General features: G+C 35.3%; 1 protein-coding gene across 4 annotated transcripts in view; it reads right to left on the bottom strand.

Moving 5' to 3' along the window:
• Window positions 1–2299: 2299 nt before the first annotated feature.
• Window positions 2300–23411, bottom strand: part of scaper (S-phase cyclin A-associated protein in the ER) — a 177972-nt gene continuing 156860 nt past the window's right edge. For all 4 annotated transcript variants that reach the window (XM_051099424.1, XM_051099426.1, XM_051099425.1 and 1 more), the window contains 3 exons: window positions 7390–7581; window positions 3857–3905; window positions 2300–3023 (listed from right to left, as the gene is read on the bottom strand). In XM_051099424.1, coding sequence (XP_050955381.1) covers window positions 2920–3023; window positions 3857–3905; window positions 7390–7581 — 345 coding nt within the window. In that variant the 3' untranslated portion in view covers window positions 2300–2919. The remainder of the gene's footprint in view (window positions 3024–3856; window positions 3906–7389; window positions 7582–23411) is intronic.

Genomic DNA, 23411 nt, shown 5'->3' with positions numbered 1-23411 from the left:
CTTCGTTTACATATAAACTTTATAAACGGCTCGTAAAATTGACGAGGCATGGGAAAATCAACTGGGGGGGAAATTGGAAAAATAAAAATGTATTAAAGAAAACCGACAATATGAAGTTTAATTTAGGCTGCTTAAAATTAGACAGAAGTCTAATTTTTACTCAACCAAGCCAAAAACAAGCTATTTAACTATTTAAATACGATTACGATTAATTAAAGCCGTAATAATGTACGCAAATAATTGTCTGAATTGTCAGTACGTCATCTTTTACGCATTTTCCCACACAACAAAAAGCGCGAATTAGTTTAAAATGATATTGCTAATCTGTACTTCTTGATGTGTATTTCTAAAGGCGGTATTTTTACAGCTATAAAATCCTTATAAGAACGTTTCATCTTCACACGTTCACCGCATTTCTTAATTAAATGTAGAAAATTAGAGGAGCATTTCAGTGACATTCAGACAACAGATTTTGCAAACAAATTCATCTCAAAAACATGAACGCTCATGATTCATTAGCTGACAGGACGAAAAGGGCCACAGCGTTCTTCTGTTCGAGTTCACCTCAGTCTGCCAAAATCACGAAGACGTCAAGATCTCAGATGGTTTTGGAATAGCAAATAACTGAATGGTCTATAAAAACAGCTCCCATTCAAGTTGTCACATATACACCCAACCAACTAGATCTCGCATAAAATACATCCGTTTTACGAGACTGAAATTAAAAGTAATATATTAAAAAAGTCTCAGACAATCCAAGTGACCTTAATTGATATTTTTTCCACATTTGGTGCAGAACTGATAGTTTTATGAAACTGGAGGTGGGTCTGACCCAGAGGCTTCAACGCGTGTTGACATACCGGTGTACTGAGTGACTCAGTAGCGGCGGCGGCGTGGAGCTGCAGTGACTCACACAGGTACAGAAAAGGCAGAAAGAGTGTATACAGACTGAGTGAGAGAGAGAGAAGGATTGAGCGGAAGAACAGCAGGCTGTTTGTGATGCCCCAGGGCCAGTGAGGACCCTGGTTAGGAGGCCACAACCCTTTTACAATGCAGTTTAACCCACATTGCAGGTTCCTCCAATGTGTTTCCCGGCGAATAAATTAGCAAGCTAGCCTATAAAAGCTCTCAATTAAAACATCCCATGTTCCTTATTTTTATAGAACTGTTTCTGTAGTTATAATAAAAACAGTAGGCCTACTTTTGTAAAAAATAACCTTAGCATGGGAATAGTGTAAAATAGTTTGATTATAATCGATACATTTTAAATGCAAGCTGCAGAATTGGTTGCACTTTTTACAATTTTACAGTACGTGCTTACATGTACTTGGAGTGTACCTACCTAGGAAAGTACTGGTAATACGTGATCCTGGACCACAAAACCATAAGGGTTTTTAAACTGAGGTTTATACATCATATGAAAGCTGAATAAATAATATTTGGCTGCGATACAACTATTTGAAATGCTGAAATCTGAGGGTGCAAAATCATAATAATTAGAAATCGCTTTAAAGTTGTCCAAATGAAGTTCGTAGCAAAGCACATTACTAATCAAAAATTAAGTCTTGATATATTTACTGTAGGAAATTTACAAAGTATCTTCATGGAACATGATCTTTACTTAATATCTCAAAGATTTGTGGCATAAAAGGAAAATCGATCATTTTGACCCTTACATTGTATTGTTGACTATGGCTGCTACAGATAAACCCGTGCTACTTACGACTGGTTTTGTGGTCCAGGGCCACATATTAAATAACTACATGGGTTAGGGTTAGGTTTAGTACCTAGTTGTTGTAATTTCTATATCAAGTACATGTACATGAGTAACAGGACTGTAAAATAAAGCGCAACCGAATTTACAGAGGGATCCAACGTCTGAGACCACATTTAAATCTAAGATTAAAAGTCTAATTTAAAACTGGAAATAAACAGAGCTTTAGGAGTTTTTCAAAATCAAAAACATACAATCTCAAACCGTTCTGAAGAACAACATTGTTTATGTTCAAATTACACTAGTTTGCAAGTTAAAAACATGTATTAAATTAGAAAACCCCAAAAAAGAAGCAATTTCTTCAGTGGTCTCAGACTTAAAAAAATTAGGGACTCTCTTGACCACATACATATTCAAAACATTCTGGTGAACAATATTTCAAAGCAATGAAAAAACTCAAAGATTATGTGGTATTAAACATTTTATTAAACTTATCCATTTTTTAAATTAAACTTAAGTGCTTCAATGCATTAACAAAGGGCAAAAATGTGTAGAACCTATCTTCACTGTGTATAAATTACAGTATAAAAAAAGCGAACAAGCAAAGAATCACAACAACAACAACAACAACAGAATTGATTAAAAATCAAAACGTCAGCTACAGGAAGAATCCTCCACTTTATGCATAGAAACAAATTGGAACAAGAAAACCATGGATGAGGTAACTCGTCATTCTCCTTAAATTAAACGAGTGCTTCTGTTTATTCTCCATCATTCCTCAATATCTTTTATTTACAAAACAACACAATTACAGTCAAACTCAAACTTAACATTTAAACTAACCAGAAAATTCTTCAATCTGAAAACTGCAGAAAGCTTAGAAAGGGACTTGCTCTTTTGTGAAACACAAGATCACTATGAATGTGTCCAAAAATGTATTTAAGGTAAAATCCTGTAAACATTCTATTGCTTAGAAATACAAGTCAGTATAATTTCAGTGTGCGCTAAGATATACGTTAACATAGAGTTACTGGATAATTACTAGGAATGCCTCACTACTGATTGACGGCTTGGATGAAGGTCTGATTACCGGCATCGTTCGTACCCTAAACCCCCTCCGGCACAGCTTTGCACTGTAAAGTGTACATTTCGGCTTATCGTGAATGTGTGTAATGTGCTCTTGTAAACGACTGCTCTGCGCTCGCTCACTCCTCTTGCTTCTTGAGGAAGAACTGAAGTGCGGCGTCCCACTGGTCTCTGGGGAAGCGGTTGGAGAGCTCGCAGTAGTCCAGAGGAGCCAGGCCCTTCTCTGATGGGGGGAAAAGATCAGAGCTTTAGAACTGACATAGGAAGTAAAGCATTAAATCAATTGCAGAGAGAAGGATCCTTTTGTGAGCAATAAAGACGTTTATTTTTAACTAACGCACTTAAGAGGGGAATATGTGGATTTCTGAATCCATTTGACAATCCTAAACATCCCATTTCAAATGTATAATATGTGTATTTAACCCTTGTCCTGCACTGAAAATCCAATACCTAATTTGGTGTTCCCTTACAAAAAAATGCTTGTGAATCTCTCAATCTCTTAATCTCTCAAACTTTTAGTAGACTTCTTTACTCTTAATACGTTTTTGGAACTTACTGATTGTAGGGCTCACTCATCTGAGCTTACGCACTTCAGTTTTTGAGTGTAAAAGCATTATTTGTGGATAATTTTAGCAGTGTTCACTAAAAAAAAAAAAAAAAAAAAAAAAAAACTGAAGTGCATAAGCTCATGAGGCCTACAATGAATCAGTTCCAAAAATAAATACAAAACCTAAGATAACCGAATGAAAACAAACTGATAAGATTTTCATTTTGGTAGGGGTTTTTGATCAAAAGGTATTGATAAGATATAGAGGAAGAATCCTAAAAAATAATCCAAATCTTTTTTTATACACTGTATGAACAAAGTCAGTAAGTTTTAGCTAATTTTCAGGCAAAATAAACTCTGGAAAACAATATGAGGGTTGGGAAATTGTATCTTTTATACAAAGCAAACTACATTTTAAATGCATACCTGCATTTAAGCAAAAAAAAAAAAAAAATGATGCTACAGCAAATAGCCTTGTTTTTCCTCTAACAAGCTTAATATAGACTTACCTGGATGTGAAGCTTTGCTGTCCGATTGGTTCTCGTTGGTTGCACAGTCCTAGATTACACAAAGTCAACAGATTTTATTATTTATTCGATTTGGTGATGTTTGTGGCGAAAAAAAATCATCTGACCCAGCTGAATATGCATTTGTATTAATTAAATGTTACGTTTGGTTATGCTAGTGGTGTAGGAATTCTTCAGATTAAACTGAGAAAGACCAAATTTGCTTTTTATTTTTGGCTTTTGAATAAAATGGATTTGTCAGTGTCAGTGCCTTTCCATTGTTTGAAGAAGTTGCTGATTCCCTGTCCTTGTTAGAGTTGGATCTAATCTCTGTGTAAGTAATGGCAGCGGTGCTGTGGTGTGGAGAGCGCTGTCAGGAACAAGATGAAGGGAGAGGGTGTTTACAGGAGGCTCAAGTAGTGGCAGGTAAATCCACTCAAACAGACAGAGGAAACCATCCATCTGAGGAAAGGAAGCTGCTTCTTTTAGTGGGGGGCGCTAGCAACAAAAAGGTCATGGGTTCGATTCCCAGGGAAAAGACCAATAACTTGCATTTAGGTTTAAAAAATAAATTTCCAACGTAAATTGTTCATGTTTTACTAAAAGATGCAATGCGTCATGAAATGTAAAATTTGGGCATGATTTGATTCCAGTTCAATTACTATAACAATGTATAATTATTGTTAGAAAATATGTTAAATGGGATACAATAAAGTATTTTCACATTGGATAAATGATAGACGTACACATACACATACATTGAATTTTATTGATTAGTCTATTGCAAACATTATTGCACAGTAAATCTCAAGACAGTTCAACCAAAAATGAAAATCATCATTTACTCACCTTCATGTCATTCCAAACCTGCACAAGTATCTTTCTTACGGTGATCACAAAAGAAAATATTTTGAAGAATGCTGGTAATCAAACAGTTAATGGTCACCACTGACTTCCATAGTATTTTTTACCTTATTATGGAAGTCAATGGGGACGGACATCTTTTGTGTTTAACATAAGAAAGAAGCTTACAAACGTTTGGAACGACATGAGGGTGAGTAAATAAATGACAATTTTTTTTATTTGAAGGGGTGTTCACTTGAGCAAATAATCTGAATATTGCAAAAACAGTTTGTGAATAAAGCAGTGTTTCATTCCCATCTGTTCCTGAGATTCGGTAAATGTGATTCCAATGACTCTGTTGTCATAGCTGGAATATATAATTCAGAGACATGTTTGTAAAACAACTATTAACATATTTCATTGTTTACTCCATTTAGTGATGCTTATGCCGCAAAATTTTGTCTGAAAATGCTGTATATTGATTCCCCTGAAAAGTGAAACAATGTGTGTTGGATGAACCAATAGCATTATTTTGGGGGTGGGACTATCAGTTTGTCTGACCAATCTAGGATGGGAGAAGGGTTGAATGAAAAAAATGAAGCCTTTTTGAAAAAAATTTTTCTAGTCAGTTTGGCTACAGTAGCGGTGCAGAAACTACACACTGAGTACTGAAGTACTCATGACTTTCTGTTTGCAATAAAGTTTAAAGTTGACTATCGCAATGTGCAATTTTGAGTGCTAAAATCTAAAAATCACCAAACAGTTCTAAAATAAGCAGTGTTTGAATCTTAAGTGTTACAAGATTTGTTTGGTAAATGTGTTTCCAATGACTTAAAGTTGTTTTACAGCTGCAAATCGCTGTCAATGTCATAGCTGGAATGTATAATTTTGAGAGCTACAATTCAATTCATATAACATTCATATAACTATAATTCAGTTTAGCTACATTAGCGGTGCAGAAATGACAGAAGTCAGACAAAATTATGAGTACTGAAGTACTCAATTTCAATTTTATTTTTTGAGCTTCGACAAAGTTAAAATTGAACATTGCAATGTGCAATGTATCTGTTAAAATCTACATATCGGAATACAGTTTTTAAATAAGCAGCGTTTGAATCCAAAGTGTTATGAGAATTATTTGGTAAATGTGTTTCCGTTGACTTTCAGTTATTTTGCAGCTGCAAATTGCTGTCAGTGTCATAGCTGGAACATAGAATTCCAGATATGTTTGTAAAACAAAAATGAACATATTTCTTTGTTTACTCCATTTAGTGATGCACACGGTGCAGAAGTTTGGTCTATCCCTGATAAATATCAACTTACAACTAAAAGCTGTATATTGATTCCCCTGAGAATTAAAACAATGTGCGTTGGATGAACCAATAGCGTTATTTTGGGGGCAGGACTATCTGTTTGTCTGACCAATGGAAGATGGGTTCTTTGAAATATTTTTTTATGTGTTCAACATAAGAAAGAAGCTTATACAGATTTGGAATGACATGAGTAAATAATAACATAAATTTTTTTTTTTGTGTGTTCATTTTTGGGTGAACTATTCCTTTAAGGGGTGTGCACAATAGCAATTTGCGATTTTAATTTAAGCAAAGAATCTGAATATTGCAGAAAAAAGGTTTGTGAATAAAGCAGCGTTTCTGTTTCTGAGATTTGGTAAATGTGTTTCCAACGATTTTCGGTTGTCATAGCTGGAATACATTTGTCAGAAACATGTTTGTAAAACAAAAATTAGCATATTTCATCGTTTACTCCATTTAGTGATGCTTAATCTGCAAAAAAAATAGTTTAAAAAAAGCTGTATATTGATTCCCCTGAAAAGTGAAACAGTGTGTTTTGGATGAACCAATAAAGTTTTTTGGGGGGCGGGACTATCAGTTTGTCTGACCAATGGAAGATGGGAGAAGTGTTAAAGGAACCCTGTTTGAAAAACATTATTTTTACTAGTCAGTTTGGCTACACTAGTGGCATAGAAATTACACAGTTTAGAAAAAAATAAGTACTGAAGTACTGAATTTCATTTTTTTGAGTTTTCGAAAAAGAATAAAATTAAATATTACAATGTGCGAATTTAACTGTTAAAATCTAAATATCAGCAAACAGTTTTTAAATAAAATACTGAATTTCTGTTTTTGATAAAGTTGAAAAAACTGAATATCGCAATGTGCAAGATTGAGTGCTAAAATCTGGAAATCACCAAATAAAAATGAACATTTTTCATTGTTTACTCTATTTAATGATGCCTCCGATATTGATTCGCCTGAAAAGTGAAACAGTGTATTTTGGAGGAACCAATAACATTATTTTGGGGGCGTGTCTATCTGTTTGTCTGACCAATGGAAGAATTCATTATTATTGCTAGTCAGTTTGGCTACACTAGAGGCATAGAAATTACACACTTCAGATAAAATTACGAGTACTGAAGTTCTGAATTTCTATTTTTATTTTTGGAGAACGTTGATAACATCGCAATGTGTGATTTTAACTGTTAAAATTTGAATATCGCCAAGCGAATCTCAAGCGTTACGAGATTTATTTGGTAGATGTGTTTCCAACGACTTCCATTTGTTTTGCAGGTGCAAATCACTGTTAAATCAAACAGCAAGAATAGAGTTTGCAGACATGTTCGTGAAACAAAATCTAAGTAGCATGAGTGATGATGTGAAGTCAGAGCGGTTTACCTGTATAAAGGTGGCTAGCAGCACACAGCTCATTTCCTGTTGCAGGATGACCTTGTTCTGCAGGTTATTGTAGCAGGCGCAGATGAGCGAGGGGAAGAGCACTTTGATGAGTCGCGGGTGGCTGAAATACTGGAATGGCAGCTGACACAGTTTCTGCAACACGCTGGGCTGGCGGCCAGACTGCACAATCACCTGGAACACACACAGTGACAGCGTGCACACACACATAACCAGTGAGGCCAAAGCCACAGTCAGCTGTAAATCAACCCGCCCCTCACTGCCCGTCCCACACGTAAATCTGCCACTAAAACAACACACAAACAGCCATTAAGAGGAGAAATAGAGGGCAGTGCCTCCCAGCGCACAATTACACTCCATAAAACACAGACAGAGATGCCTCATCCACTTCTGCTGAGCATGTACGCGGAACACACACAGGTTCAGATTTGCCCCATGGGAGGATATACTCGAACTCCATTCCAAAACATTGTGAGCCTTGCTACCCAGCATTGAAATGGACACGGAACATCATGAGAGACCTATTTGGATTGTTTTATGTAGGTGGTAACTCACGCAAAACAAACTGTGCACAGGAGACTCAATTTACAACTGATTTCAATAGAGTTTAGCATTAGTATGTTACTGCGCTAACAGCTCCATATTTTGACAAGTTAAATAAATACTGATTAAAACAGTCCACTTTAAGTGGCACAGAACTGTTTTTATCCTAACCGTTACATCTTAAATTTCATAACTGTCAGTGTTGAATGAATTTTTTTTTTCAACATTACCCTACCTCAGCCATTTTGGATTTATTTTTTTACTGAGCTTTTATCCACAAAGCATAGAGACATCCTAAGTCACCAGTCTAGAGAGTTTTATACAGGTAATAACTCTGAGCTACACAAATAACACGCAAGAGAATTTATATGCAACTGGTGTTAGCATGTTGCTATAACCCCTACGATTCTACTTGACCACACTTGCTCAGAGCGGGATTCGAATCAGAGTTTCCAGCATGTGAAGTGGGAAGTTTGCCAGCAAGCATACTAAAGACTGCAGCCTCTAGTTTCTGTCGCTAGCACGCCTCTTGAGATCAGGAGAATGACAGCACTTACTAGCTGGTAAGTTACACTCACCCCGCCCCCCTCACCTCACTCCCATCCGGGTCACGGCACCAATATAACCCCTTCAGTTTTACTCACTTGCTCTGAGCGGGATCTGAAACGCTGTTTCTAGCATGAAAGGCAGGTGCGCTAGCAAGGACGCTAAAGATTACAGCCTCTGCAATCTGTCGCTAGTGCGTCTTTTGAGATCAAGGAAATGAGGTTTACCTGCACAGCACTCACTGTCTGGCCTCCAATCCACCCACTTCCCTATCCCTCACTCCCATCCGGGTCACGGCACCAATGCAACCCCTTGGGTTCTACTCCCTTTGCTCACACGCTCCAAGCGGGATTCGAACCAGCGTTTCCGGCATGGGAGGTGGGTGCACTAACAGGGACGTTAAAAACCGCAGCCTCTAGTATCCGGCACTCGCTTACTCTAAGCAGGATCTGAACTGGCGTTTCTGGCATGGGAGGTGGGTGCACTAACAAGGTCGCAAGCAAGCCTCTTGAGATCAGGGGTGTAAGGCTTACATGCACAGCACTTACTAGCTGGCCTTTGTTACACTCACCCCCCTAAACCTCACTCCCATCCGGGTCATGGCACTAATGTAATCCCTCCGGTTCTACTCCCCTCACTTCGAGCAGGACTCTAACCTGCATTTCCGGCATGGGAGGCGGGTGTACTAACAAAGTCGCTAAATACCACAGCCTCTAGCATCTGTCTCTAGTTCACCTGTTAAGATCAGAGGAGTGGTGGGTGCACTAACAAGGTCACTAGTGAGCCTCTTGAGCTCAGGGGTGAGATCAGGTTTACCTGCACAGCGCTTACTAGCTGGCCTCTGTTACACTCACCCGCCCAAACTTCACTCCCATCCGGGTCACGGCACCAGCGTCACCCTCTTTGGTACTACTCCCCTCGCTCACTCACTTAGAGCTGGATTCGAACCGGTGCTTCCAGCATGGCAACTGGGTGCACTAACAAGGGCGCTAAATACTGTAACATCTAGTGTGTGTTGCTAGAGCACAAAGTATACTTCACTTTTTACATGTACACGTAACTTCTCCGGTACTAACCGCCCCGCCTCGTTCTTGTTCCGAGTGGGACCCAGGTTGCTGGCATGGGAGGTGGGCACGCTAATGCTAAAGACTGTATCCTCTAGCCTCAATTGTTCAGTTCTTACAAGCTGGCCTCTGATACACACACACTACCCGATTTTTGTAAATTGAATTTGTTTTGCACTAATGAATTGTTCCACAAGGTGGCAACACTGGCCCAGGCCATGTTTCACAGTAAAAAACAAAGAGTGGAAAGAGATGGAATAACAACAACAATGTATTGACAAGTTCTAGTGTCAGGGGGGTTATGAAAGAGCCTCAAGTATATTTAAAAAAAAAACAAAGACTATTTTATTGGTGATAACGTGTGGAGAAAAAAAATAGCACAGACACCGGACTAAAAACGAAGCTTTCTAGAGCATGTGTCAAATGCCTGTGTTTCAGTGTTTTAAAAGGAGTATAATTTCAAAGGCTACACACTGAACTGTACAGAAATGAAGTATACTTTGGGCTTAATGCACTTTATCAGATCAGGGGAGTGAGGTTTACCTGCACAGCACTTACTAGATGGCCTGTTACATTGGATTTATTTTTTTCACAGTGTATTGCAGGATTAAGTTATCCATGAAGGATACATGCAAGCCAGCCTTAAAGTCTGGCGAAAAGAAAATATTTTGAGGTGCACCTTTCAGTTGTGACCACAAAATTGTGGCCAACTAAGAAGGTTGTTGCAAATCACAGTTGAACGAAGTGACAGGAAACTGAAAAATGTTGGTCGTTCATAGAGGTTCATGTCAGTGCAACCTCTCGCCACAACCTTTGAGAACCATCTATTTTATATTAAGATCTATAACATGCTGAAATGCATGTTTGTGGGTCAGGTTTTGGATTTGAACCTTGTGCGAAACACGCAAACAAGCCTGGTCCCACTTTAATAAATGAAGTAATACCCATAATGGAGTTTGTACCAGGCGTATGCGCCGCCCCCCCCTCCGCCTTCCCATTTATCACTGCCTTCAATCACACCGTCAAATCCGGCCCACCCCTTAGAATTAAAACCAAATCACCTCAGGCCTGGACTGATTAAACGCAGTGCCTGGGATGGGGGAAAAAAAACGGGGCATAGCCACTAAATGCTACAAGCTTCTGACACCAAGGGTTTGGGAGCCTGGGAAGGCCCTCGGCTCCCGGGAAGGGAACCAGAGAGTTGGGAGGTCAGCACAGTAAATCCTGACTAGAGGGATTTGGGGGGGGGAGAAAGATGAAGAGAAGGAGGGGGTGTTAAACAGTCCCTATTACAGGTACACGCATCCGTCCATTGCTGCTCGGCCCCAAATGCAAACCATAAGGGAGGGGTGACATTCTCTGGGAAAAGGGTGACATAAATTACCAGGATTTACAAGATTTTAAAAATACTCTTAACAATACTCTTTCCATGGCATTCTCCGCTTTAATAACACCCCTCAAGGGTTTAAGAGCATGACAAACAAAGCGATAACTCACTACTTTTATCATTTAAAGGGTGAAGCGACCTTAAAATGTAGTTCTACAGCAGTGTTCAAAGGCTTTAGGTCCATGTCACTCTGTATTAGGAACTGTTTAAAGATGCCTGGCCGAAACGACTAAAACAAACCACCGTGGAGCCCTTTAATGGTACTCAGTCTAGTCCATGATCGTCCGGCATCTGTCGACCAAACACCATGATTCAGAAGCTTTTCGCAGGCTTGAAATTAATGCTCTTGCTCTGCTACTATGGAACAAATGGTGTAAAACATCTGGTTGTTTTCAGCGTAGGAGCTGCGTAGTGTCAGAACAGTGGGCGAGATGAAGGAAGGTCTTTTTTCGGCCAAACGCAGAGAGTACAGAATCAATCTCTCACATCAGTTCTGGACAAGACTAGGGAGTGGTAGAGATACTGCTGTATTTCTAATCATTCATGAGAATGTTACAAATTACAATGCTGCAGACACACCGGATACCCGTTTACCTCATGAACCCTTGGGACCTTCAGTGGGTATTCAGAACTTTGACTAATTACTTGTCATACAACAAGCTGACAACATGCTAGGTAATGGAAATTAAATGTAATGAATTTTTAAACAAGCTGTTCCATGTGAATAACGTTGGGTAGGACTTGATTTTATTTATCGGGAATTGACTGGATTCGGATGGCCATTAAATATAAGAATTCACAGTATTTAAACTACTACAAAACACAGCCAGCACCTGTTGGTGGAAACTTATGAGGTCTTGGTTGACGTCAACTAAAAAGATGTTTAAGGTACCATGCAAGTTTTTACTGAGTGGCAATATTGTTGGAATGGCAATAATGAAACCAATATAATTGGAATTACTTTCAAAACTCTTTTCCAGCTGATGAATGATAAAAACACTGACAGCCAATAAGAATCCATCCTGCCTTAAAAGAGCATTTAAAGTGGCAGGCAACATAACTGTAGCACATGCATACAATAAACAGAACATTATTTTGCCTTGGTGTGGACACTAATAGTTATTGTTATCTTTATATTTATAATTTTTTAAAGCGAACCCCAGGTATTAAGACTTGCATGGCTTAATATAACGTAAATGATGTCTATTACTGAAATATGTAGTAGGAAACCCATGAAAGATTTACGTCATTTAGAAAATCCACTTTGGGGGGCGCAATTTTTTCGATGCTGCTACCTGTTGCTATTTTTAACGTGACTCTGAAAATAAAATACTGATACAATGCCACATTTTGCGGCTTTTGATTGTAAATTTCAGTCCAAAGGGTTTCTGCACGGATTTCAACTGATATCCAGGGCTGATATTTAGACTCCTTGTGGGAAAAATCGGTTGTATGGCATTTCATAAATGATGTCTATTACTGAAATAGGTAGTAGAAAACCCATGAAAGATTTACGTTATTTAAAAATCCACTTCGTTTCATACATATTTTGGACTATGGGGGCACCATTGTTTCGATGATGTCAAATGGTTGCACTTGGTGAGCTACTGGCGCTACCTGTTGCTATTTTTACTGCAACACGGAAAATAAAATACTGATACAATGCCACATTGTGCGGCTTTTGACTGGAATTTTCAGTCTAAGGGTTTCTGCACGGATTTCACCTGATATCCAGGGCATTTAGATTCCTTGTGGGAAAAAAATCTGTGGTACGACATGTAGTAAATGATGTCTATTACTGAAATATGTAGAAGAAAACCCATAAAAGATTTAAGCTATTTTAAAAAAATCCACATTGTTTTATACATATTTTGGACTATGGGGGTGCTATTGTTTCGATGATGTCAAATGGTTGTACGCTACCTGTTGCCATTTTTAACACAATAAAAAATAAAATACTGATATGATACCACATTATGCAGCTTTTGGTTGTCATTTTTAGCCAAGGGGTTCAGAATGGATTTCACTTGATATCTGGGGTGTTTAGACTCCTTGTGGAAAAAAAAATCTGTGGTACGGCATTTCATGAAATATGACATATTTTACATACATACATACATATTTTGGATGATGGGGGCGCCATTGTTTCGATGATGTCAAATGGTTGCACTCGGTGAGCTACTGGTGCTACTTGCTACTATTTTTACTGCAACACAACTCGGAAAATAAAATACTGATACAATGCCACATTGTGCGGCTTTTGATTGTAATTTCCAGTCGAAGAGTTTCAATGTGGATTTCACTCGATATCTGGGGGTGTTTAGACTCCTTGTGGAGAAAAATCTGTGATACGGCATTTCGTAAATAATGTCTTTTACTGAAATATGTAGAAGAAAACCCATGAAAGATTTACGTTATTTAAAAAAATCCACATTGTTTTATACACATTTTGGACTATGGGGGCACCATTGTTTCGATGATGTCACATGGTTGCACTCTGTGAGCTACTGGTGCTACCTGTTGCTATTTTTAACACAAAGGAAAATAAAATACTGATACGATGCCACATTATGCGGCTTTTCGCTGTAATTTTTAGTAAAGGGGTTTTAGAGTGGATTTCACTTGATATCTGGGGGTGTTTAGACTTCTTGTGGGAAAAAAAAAATCAGTTGTACGGCATTTCGTAAATGTCTATTACTGAAATATGTAATAGAAAACCCATGAAATGTTTATGTTATTTAAAAATTCCACTTTGTTTTATAAATATTTTGGACAATGGGGCGCCACTGTTTCAAATGTTGTCAAATGGTTGCACTCTCTGAGCTACTGGTGCTACCTGTTGCTATTTTTAACACAACTTGGAAATTAAAATACTGATACAATGCCACATTGTGTGGCTTTTGATTGTAATTTCCAGTCGAAGAGTTTCAATGTGGATTTCACTCGATATCTGGGGGTGTTTAGACTCCTTGTGGAGAAAAATTTGTGGTACGGCATTTTGTAAATGATGTCTATTACTGAAATATGTAGAAGAAAACCCATGAAAGATTTACGTCATTTAAAAAATCCACTTCGTTTTATACATATTTTGGACTGTGGGGGCGCCATTGTTTCGATGATGTCAAATGGTTGCACTCGGTGAGCTACTGGTGCTACCTGTTGCTATTTTTAACACAACTCTGAAAATAAAATACTGATACAATGCCCCATTGTACAGATTTTGGTTGTACTTTTTAGTCAAAGAGTTTCAGCGTGGATTTCACTCAATATCCGGGGGCGTTTAGACTCTATGTGGGGAAAAATCGATTGTACGGTATTTGGTTTAAGCCTATGCTTACATTCATCACCATCTATAAGATTTTGCAGTAGCTGTGATCAACGTATCAGCGTACCAGTACTATTTTCCGAGTTGTATTGCAGTAAAAATAGCAACAGGTCACGGCAGTATCTCAGCCTAAAATGTGTATAAAACGATGTGGATTTTTTAAAACAACATAAACCTTGCACAAGGTTTTCTACTACAAGTTTCAGTAAAAAACATATTTACATTACACATTTACATTATATCAAGCCATACAGGTCTCAATACCGGGGTTCCCTTTAAGTAAACAAACCTTACGAACAAACATAAGTGTTAAGTAAATCAAACTGAGCTAGATTTTCACCATTTTCTGTTTGCACAAAAACATCTTTATCAGCATTCTGTCAGCTTACTCGATAAAATGTCTGACAAACACTTTGACGTTAATTTCAAAATCAAGTACAATTTCCATCCGTTTACAATATTTTGATTTGCTTCATTAAAATTGGTTTAGTTTTGACAGCTAACTGCGCATTTGCGAAACCGTTCTTTCCCAATGTAAGAGAGTACGAGTTGGCGTCCATCTGTGGGGGTAGTGGTTTTGTGGACATTCCGCCCACAAATCACACAGCCATCTCATAATCCTTCAGCACGCGGTGCTTCATCTTCACACACCTAAACAATGAGCCCCCCTCAAGTGTCTGCCGAGGGGAGACGTACAACTCTAAGAGCGCAGAGGTTACCTACCGCCCCAACCCAGGCAGCGAACTCACCCGCCTCCCTCTGGCCGAGAGAAATGACCCTGCCCCTAAGCAGCCCCAAACTTGGATTAGGACCTCGGCCAAGTCCTCCTGTACCAGCGTCTGCAGAGGTATCCATTCAGTCACTGACATCATAAAAGCAACGGCAGGCGTTTGAACTTGCGATTCCTCCCCCGCTTTAACACAGATGGCCATAAAGAAAGGAAGAGACAAGGCCTAGTGTCTAGTGTTGGTCTTAAGTAGAGAGCACTGGAGTTTGCCACGCTTTTACGGGCGGCCCGTTACATAACTCCCAGCCTGTCGACTGAAAACAAAGGGAGCGTAAAGTTAACGCAGTGAAACGCAAACATGCACACTCCGAGCGGCTCAAGGTGAAGAGGAAGGAGACCTGTGGGCCAGGGGTTTGTTCTTTGATGAACACTTGATAAGACGGCAGAGGAGAGACGAATGGCGACAGTAAAATGGATGGCCGGTAGGATGTGCGGAGCCACTGTGATTAAAATAAAAAATCTTTATAAAAACAATCCTTATTTGGATTGTTAAAAGAACTGGTGGCTGGTGCAAAAAGTTGTTTCGATCCTGTATCGGACATGCAAAGACAGAAATGTATTTCTCCTACGTGAAACGTGTATTAAGACTATATCCAGGAAACAAAATGATTACTGCATTATTTCTTTTAATAATGGAAATAAATTAAGGTTATTGGAAGTTGGACATTGAGAATTATTACAAACTTGACCGTCGTGAAATCTAATTCGCATGAGGAGGGATGTTAATTAAATCTGTTAAGAATAAATACCAATCTCCAAAGGGGCAGAGGAAAAACTTCTTAAATCAGGGGTTTTCGAACTTTTCGAAGCTCTCAAATATGATTATGCCTTTTAAGGGAGATATATATTTTAATATTTAAAGAACTATTAATACTGAGGAAAAAAAAAAGTAAAAGTGTGTAAAATATTAACTGGAAAATATTTGCAATTAAGTTGACCCAAGAAAAAACAAAAGTAAGCATGTCTATATAAATCTAAAACAATTATAAGAACTTATAAATAATTAAAATAGAATACAAAAGATATCAGAATGAATGTCAAATTAGATATATTTATACATATTTTTATTTAAATTACTTTTTATTTATTTTTATTTATACTATTTTTATTAATATATTTTTTATAATAAATAAAATAATAATAATAATAATAAAATAATAATAATAATACAAGATATCAGAATGAATGTAAATATTCTTAAATATACATATTCTTATTTAAATAATTACTTATTTATTTTATTTTTATAATACAATTATTTATAGTCTTTTTTATTTTTTTTATTTATTTATTTTACACCACTTTCTTCAAACCAGTGGTTGAACAGTTCACTCTGTTATTTATGTCACTTCATAAATGCCTATATTGAATAATTAAAAAAAAATAAATAAATAAAAAAAATTAACATACTATAAAAAAAAAAAGATATTAGAATGAATGTCAAATTAGGTATATTTATACATATTCTTATTTAAATTATAACTTATTTATTTTATTTATACTATTATTTTATTAATATTATTATAATATAATTTATGTATAATTTATTATTATTAGAATTACTAGAATATTTTACTTAATTTGTTTTTTTACACCACTTTCTTCAAACAATGGATGACCAGTTCACTATATTATTTTATGTTGCTTCATAAATACCTATATTGAATAATTAAAAAAAAGGTTAATAAAAATAATACTATTTTGTATTTTATTAATTAAAATAGAATACAAAACTTATCATAATGAATGTCAAATTGGGTACATTTATACATATTCTTATTTAAATTATTACTTTGTATTCATTTAATTTATTCTGACTTATAATTATATTTTTATTAATATTATATTATTTATAATTATAATAATTTATAATTTATTATTTGTAAGTTTTAAGTATTTGTTTATTTTTACACCACTTTCTTCAAACAATGGATGAGCAGTTTACTCTATTTTAGGTTCCTTCGTAAATGCTTATATTGAATCATTAAAATTATAATTAAAAAAATTAAAATAATGCCCTTTTGTATTCTAATAATAGTTAAAATAGAATACAAAGATGTCAGAATAAATGTCAAATTAGGTATATTTATACATATTCTTATATGATTTCTTTTTTCTTTTATTTATAATAATATTTTATTAATAATATTATACTAATAGTTGTGATTTATTATTATAATCATTTAATAATTTTTTTTATTATTTTTTTTTACACCACTTTCTTCAAAGAATTGGTTGAGCACTTCACTCTATTATTTTATGTTGTTTCATAAATGCCCATAATGCATTGGACTGCAGTGCTAAATGGGTTTATAGTGCATTTTATTCATACTTTCTGCTAAGTTCAGCATGTTAAGCAGGATATAACAGTCTAGTGCTTTTGCAATTCAGCACCGCACTGCTTATGCACGAGAACGACATCGAAATAAATCCACGTTAGTTTCGCGTACAGCGTGAAACTAGCCTAAGTGTTGTTTTTCAATATAAATGGGAGGAGATGACGCAAGTGTCCCATGCTGCCAAGACACCTCAGCAGTTTTTCGTTGGGCCCGGGATGTGTCGGCTCTTGCAAAACAACCGCAAATCTACGGCTCTGCCTTAAAGATGAACCAAACCGAGAGGATGAGAGCATGTTGATAAGACAGGAGGTCTGCCTACATACAAGGATGCAAAGAGAGCACTCAGAAGAGGAAGTTATGGCTGAAAGGCCTTATCTGAACAACGCCTACCGCCCCCTCTTAACCGTCCATCCAGACAACCTGACGGCGACTGGTACACGGGCGTAAACATAAAATTAAAAGACAAAAAAAGATCTGTTGGTTTTCATCTCTCAAAAGAGAAAGAATGTTTCTTTGTCACAAAAACGGCCCCGTTCGCCAGCGCATTGGCAAAGGATCACTGACTTACTACTGTTTGCTTAATAAATCAAGCGTCATCTTCGATCTTTCGAAAGATAATCTTCGTTCTCAAAAAGCCGATCGGACCTGGATCGCGCTCAAACGCAGCATTAGATGTAAATGGAGCCCTGAACTTTGAAAGATTTACAGGCAAACAAACTAAACTGAACAGTTGAGAAACTGGAAGAAATTGACAAAACTCAATAGCACGTTCAACTCGGATTCACCCCTCAGGGAGGCCGTAAATCTTCCTCGCCGCCGTCAATCACGGCAACGTTTACAAGCTCTGTTACAAGAAAATCAAAGACGTTTGTTTGGTGAATTTCCATAACACTGGTCTGCGGTGGTCCGGTCCATCTAATCAACGAGGGTTGGGTTATCACTGCAGTAATGGACTGTTGAAGCAAGCGTTTCAACGTCAGTTAAAAGCCTGAGGTTTGAGGCCAAAGGAGATGCCCTGCACTTGTAGGGAAGAATCGTACATGCGAAGGAGAGATACTGTAGGTGTAAAGCGAAAAAAGAAAGGAGGCAGATGATAAGACAAGTGAGTGTGGTGGATTGGCTCAACCTGGCACTTTTTGAGATGTAGGGGCCTACAAGCTAAAAAGGGGCTAAAAGGGTTGTTAGCCTTAACCTTGCTATCGCCGCTAAAACACCAAGTGTATATAGATAATAAAAACTGATTTTTGCCTGAGGAAGTTAGACCAAAAAATGTTATGACAAACCCTTATAAGGCATAATCTTTAGAATAATATTTGATGGAGAATAACTTCATGTTTAGTGAATTTGAATTTTATTTTAACCTTTTTTTGGATTGACAATAATGTACAGAATCAACTATGTGAGCCAGATTCTCATTAGCATGTGAAGTATATTGTCGTTCAAAAGTTTGGGATAGGTAAGATTTTTAATGTTTTTTCTGCTCATCAAGTCTGCGTTTATTTTATTAAAAATACAGAAAAATCAGTAAATGTTATTACATTTTAAAATAAGAGTTTTCTATTTTAATATACCTTAAAACGAATTTATTTCTGTGATGCAAAACGGAATTTTCAGCATCATTACTTCAGTCTTCAGTGTCACATGATCCTTCAGAAATAATTCTGATATGCTGATTTATTATCAGTGTGATAACAATTGTGCTGCTTAATATTTTTTGTAACCTGTGATATGTTAAAAAGAACAGCATTTATTCAAAATAGAAATCTTTGAACAATATAAGTCTTTACTATTAACACATCCTTGCTGAATAAAAGTATTCATTTCTTTCAAAGAAAGAAAGAAAAAAATTACTGACCCAAAACTTTGAACAGTAGTGTATATTGTCACAAAAGATTTCTATTTTGAACAAATGCTGTTTTTTAATGTTTTATTCATAAAAGAATCCTGACAAAAGTACCACAGGTTCCAAAAAAATAAAAAAATAAAAAATTGCGCTGCACAACTGTTTCCAACATCATAAATCAGCATATTAGAAGGATCATGTGACACTGAAGACTGGAGTAATGATGATGAAAATTCAGCTTTGCATCACAGGAATAAATCCTATTTTAAAGTATATTAAAATAGATAAGCACCATTTTAAACTGCAATAATATTTCGAAATATTACAGCTTTTTCTGTATTTATAATCAAGTAAATGCAGCCTTGATGAGCAGAGAAGTCTTCTTTAAAAAAAAAAAAAAACATTAAAAATCTCACTGACTCCAAATGTTTAAATGGCAGTATAAATGTTAATCAACAGCACAAACCAAACAAAACAAAAAAAACAAAACACAAAACACAAAACACTGAAGACTGGAGTAATGATGCTGAAAATTCAGCTTTTCATCACAGGAATAAATTATATTTTAAAGTATATTAAAATAGAAAAACACTATTTTAAATTGTAATACAATTTCACAAAATTACAGATTCTTCTCTATCTTTAATCTAATAAACACAGCCTTGAAGAACAGAAAAGATTTCTTTAAAAAACACACAAACAAACAAAAAAATCCCCACTAAAATCTTACTGATCCCAAACTTTTGAACAAAAATGTAAATGTTAATCCACAGCCAAAAACAAAACAAAACAAAACAAAAAATAAAACACACTGAAGACTGAAGTAAAAATGCTGAAAATTCAGCTTTGCATCACAGGAATAAATTAAATTTTAAAGTATATTAAAATAGAAAACAGCTATTTTAAACTGCAATAATATTTCACATTATTGCTGTTTTTTCTGTATTTTTAATCAAGTAAATGCAATACTTATTGCAAACCTTTGAACAGCAGTGTAAATGTTAATCTACAAAAAACAAAAACAAAACAAAACAAAAAACAAAACAAAACATTGAAAACTGGAGTAATGATGCTGAAAATTCAGCAACTAAAAACAAAACAAAACAACAAAAAACAAAACACTGAAGACTGGAGTAATGATGTTGAAAATTCAGCTTTGCATCACAGGAATAAATTATATTTTAAAGAAGAAGAATATTACAGATTCTTCTGTATTTTTAATCTAATAAACGCAGCCTTGATGAGCAGAAATGACTTTTAAAAAAAACAAAACAAAAAACACATTAAAATCTTACTGATCCCAAACTTTTGAACAGAAATGTAAATGTTAATCCAAAACAAAACAAAACAAAACAAAAAACAAAACACAACACTGAAGACTGGAGTAATGATGCTGAAAATTCAGCTTTGCATTAAAGAAATAAATTATATTTTAAAGTATATTAAAATAGAAAACCACTATTTTAAATTGCAATAATATTTCAAAATATTACTGTTTTTTTTCTGTATTTTTAAATTAAAAAAAAACGCAGCCTTAAAGAGCAGAAAAAACCTCTTTAAAAAACATCTTGCTGAGCCCAAATGTTGGAACGGCAGTGTGAAATGTTAATCCACAGCCAAAAAATAAAATAAAATAAATTGTTATTGAATAACATTATAAATGAATATAGTGAGCCGTTTAAAAGTCTGGGGTAATTTTCTCAGTGTTTTTAAAAAGTCTCTTATGCTCACCAAGGCTAAATTTATTGATTTCAGTAATATTAAGAAATATCGTCACAAATAAAATACCTGGTTTCTACATGAATATATTTGAAAAAGTAATTCATTCCTGTGATCCAAAGCTGAATTTTCAGCATCATTACTCCAGTCTTCAGTGTCACATGATCCCTCAGAAATCTTGCTGCTCAAAAAACATCTTTTTAATGTTGAAATATTAATTTATTATCAATGTTGAAACAGTTGCTGCATCATACTTCTGTGAAAACCACAATTTTAAGGATAGAAAATTCAAAACCACAGCATTATTGGAAATATAAATATTTTGTCACATTATAAATGTCTTGTAATTCTTTAATGCATGCTTTCTGAATGAAAGCATTAAAAAAATCTTACTGAACCCGAATGATTGAGTACTAGTATATGTCACATCAGCCAAAATAGAAAGTCATTTCTCTGATGAAACATTACAAAGAGATTTTTTAAATTTGTAATAACATGATTTGATGAATCGTTCACAATAAGAGCAGGAATGTGTGTTAAAAAGTAAACAGAGACTATTTTAAATTCAGTTTGACTTTAAACAATATTAAAAAAGAATTCCTCTTCGCTGCTGGCCATCATTCAAAAACCTTTATGCCCCCCTTGAGTACAAACACACTTCCTATCAGTTACGACGGTGCATATCTCACGCTCTAAATGGCTCTGTGACGGAGAGTCTGAATAACAACCATGTGAAAAGAACAAATATTCACCAGTAGTTTTTCCTGCCTTTATGAGCTGCATTATTTCTCAGATGCACACATGTAAACACAGGCAGGCGCAGCGTTGCGAGACAGAGCAGGGTCAGCGCCGTCTTTGTCTTCTGCCAGTGCTTACATTAGTCTGAAAGAGTCAAATATTCCCGCTCCGGTCTCCATTTATCCTGCACGAGGGTCGGGTGGACATATACCAGGGCCCCTGACGCTGGCGAGTATCCGAGCGGAGAGGGGCGGGGCCGCGGTGCCAAGATCTACGCTCGTGTTTATGTCATTTAATTCCGTTTAAATGTGTTGAAGTGCTTTTCGTGATTGGTTGGTGTTGCCGCAGGCATACTGTATATTTAGTTGATGGGAAAAACAACAAGGACGAGAAAATTACTCCGTGTGCTTGATTTTGAAATTTACCAGGCAAGCATGGCAGTAACTTCTCGCTTTTATGCTATCAAAATAAAAACAATGTTAAAGACTAAATATTATATAGTATATAAAGCAGTCTTTTCTGCTCATCAAGGCTGTGTTTATTTGATTAAGAATACAGAAAAAAACTCTAATATTGCGAAATATTATTGTAGTTTTAAATAGTGGTTTTCTATTTGAACATACTTTAAAATAAATATATATAAATATATATATATGTATATATATATATATATTTTTTTTTTTAAGTGTCACATGATCCTTCAGATCCTTCACCCTTAAATCATTCTTATATGCTGATTTAACATCAGTGTTGTCCTATTTAATATTATTTTGGAAGCATGTGATACTTTTTTCAGGATTCTTTGATGAATAAAAAGTTTAAAAGAACAGCATTTATTTATAATAGAAACAATATACTTTCCTAACAATGTACACCACTGTCTAAAAATCTAGGGTCACTAAATTGTTTCTTTCTTTTTTTGAAAGAAATTAATACTTTTATTCAACAACGATGTGTTAAATTGATAAAAAGTGATAGTAAAGATCTATATTGTTAGAAAATATTTCTATTTTAAATAAATAATGTTCTTTTTAATGTTTTATTCATTAAAAAATCCTGAAAAAAAGAATCACAGGTTCCAAAAAAGTATTAAGAAGCACAACTGTTTCCAACATTGATAATAAATCGTATTAGAAAGATTTCTGAAAATTCAGCTTTGCATCACAGGAATAAATTATATTTTAAAGTATGCTTCTAAAATGAAAAATAAATAAATTATATGTATATTGAGATAAAAAACTGTTATTTTAAATTGCTAAAATATTTCATAATATTACAGTTTTTTGTTTGTATTTTTGATAAAAAATATAATAATAATAATAATAATAATAATAATAATAATAATATTATATATATATATATATATATATATATATGTGTGTGTGTGTGTGTGTGTGTGTGTGTGTGTGTAAAAAACAGTTAAAAAGTTAAAGTTTTTTAAAAATTACAGTTAAAACAGTAAAATGTTGAAATATTACATTTTATAATTATTTTCTTTATTAAATTTAAATTTTTTAAATGTATATATTAAAATCTGTATATATGTCTCTGTCTATATATTACAGTAAAAAGTAAAACATGAGTTAAAATTGTGAAATTAATTTAAAATAACCGTTTTCCTTTTTTGAATGTAATATTAATCTATTTAATATATTAAAATGTGTATGTGTGTATCTCCCTCTCTTTCTCTCTCTCTCTCTCTATATATATGTA

This window comes from Labeo rohita, chromosome 25, assembly GCF_022985175.1.
Source record: "Labeo rohita strain BAU-BD-2019 chromosome 25, IGBB_LRoh.1.0, whole genome shotgun sequence".
NCBI lineage: Eukaryota > Metazoa > Chordata > Actinopteri > Cypriniformes > Cyprinidae > Labeo > Labeo rohita.
This window is presented reverse-complemented; position numbering and strand designations above follow the sequence as displayed.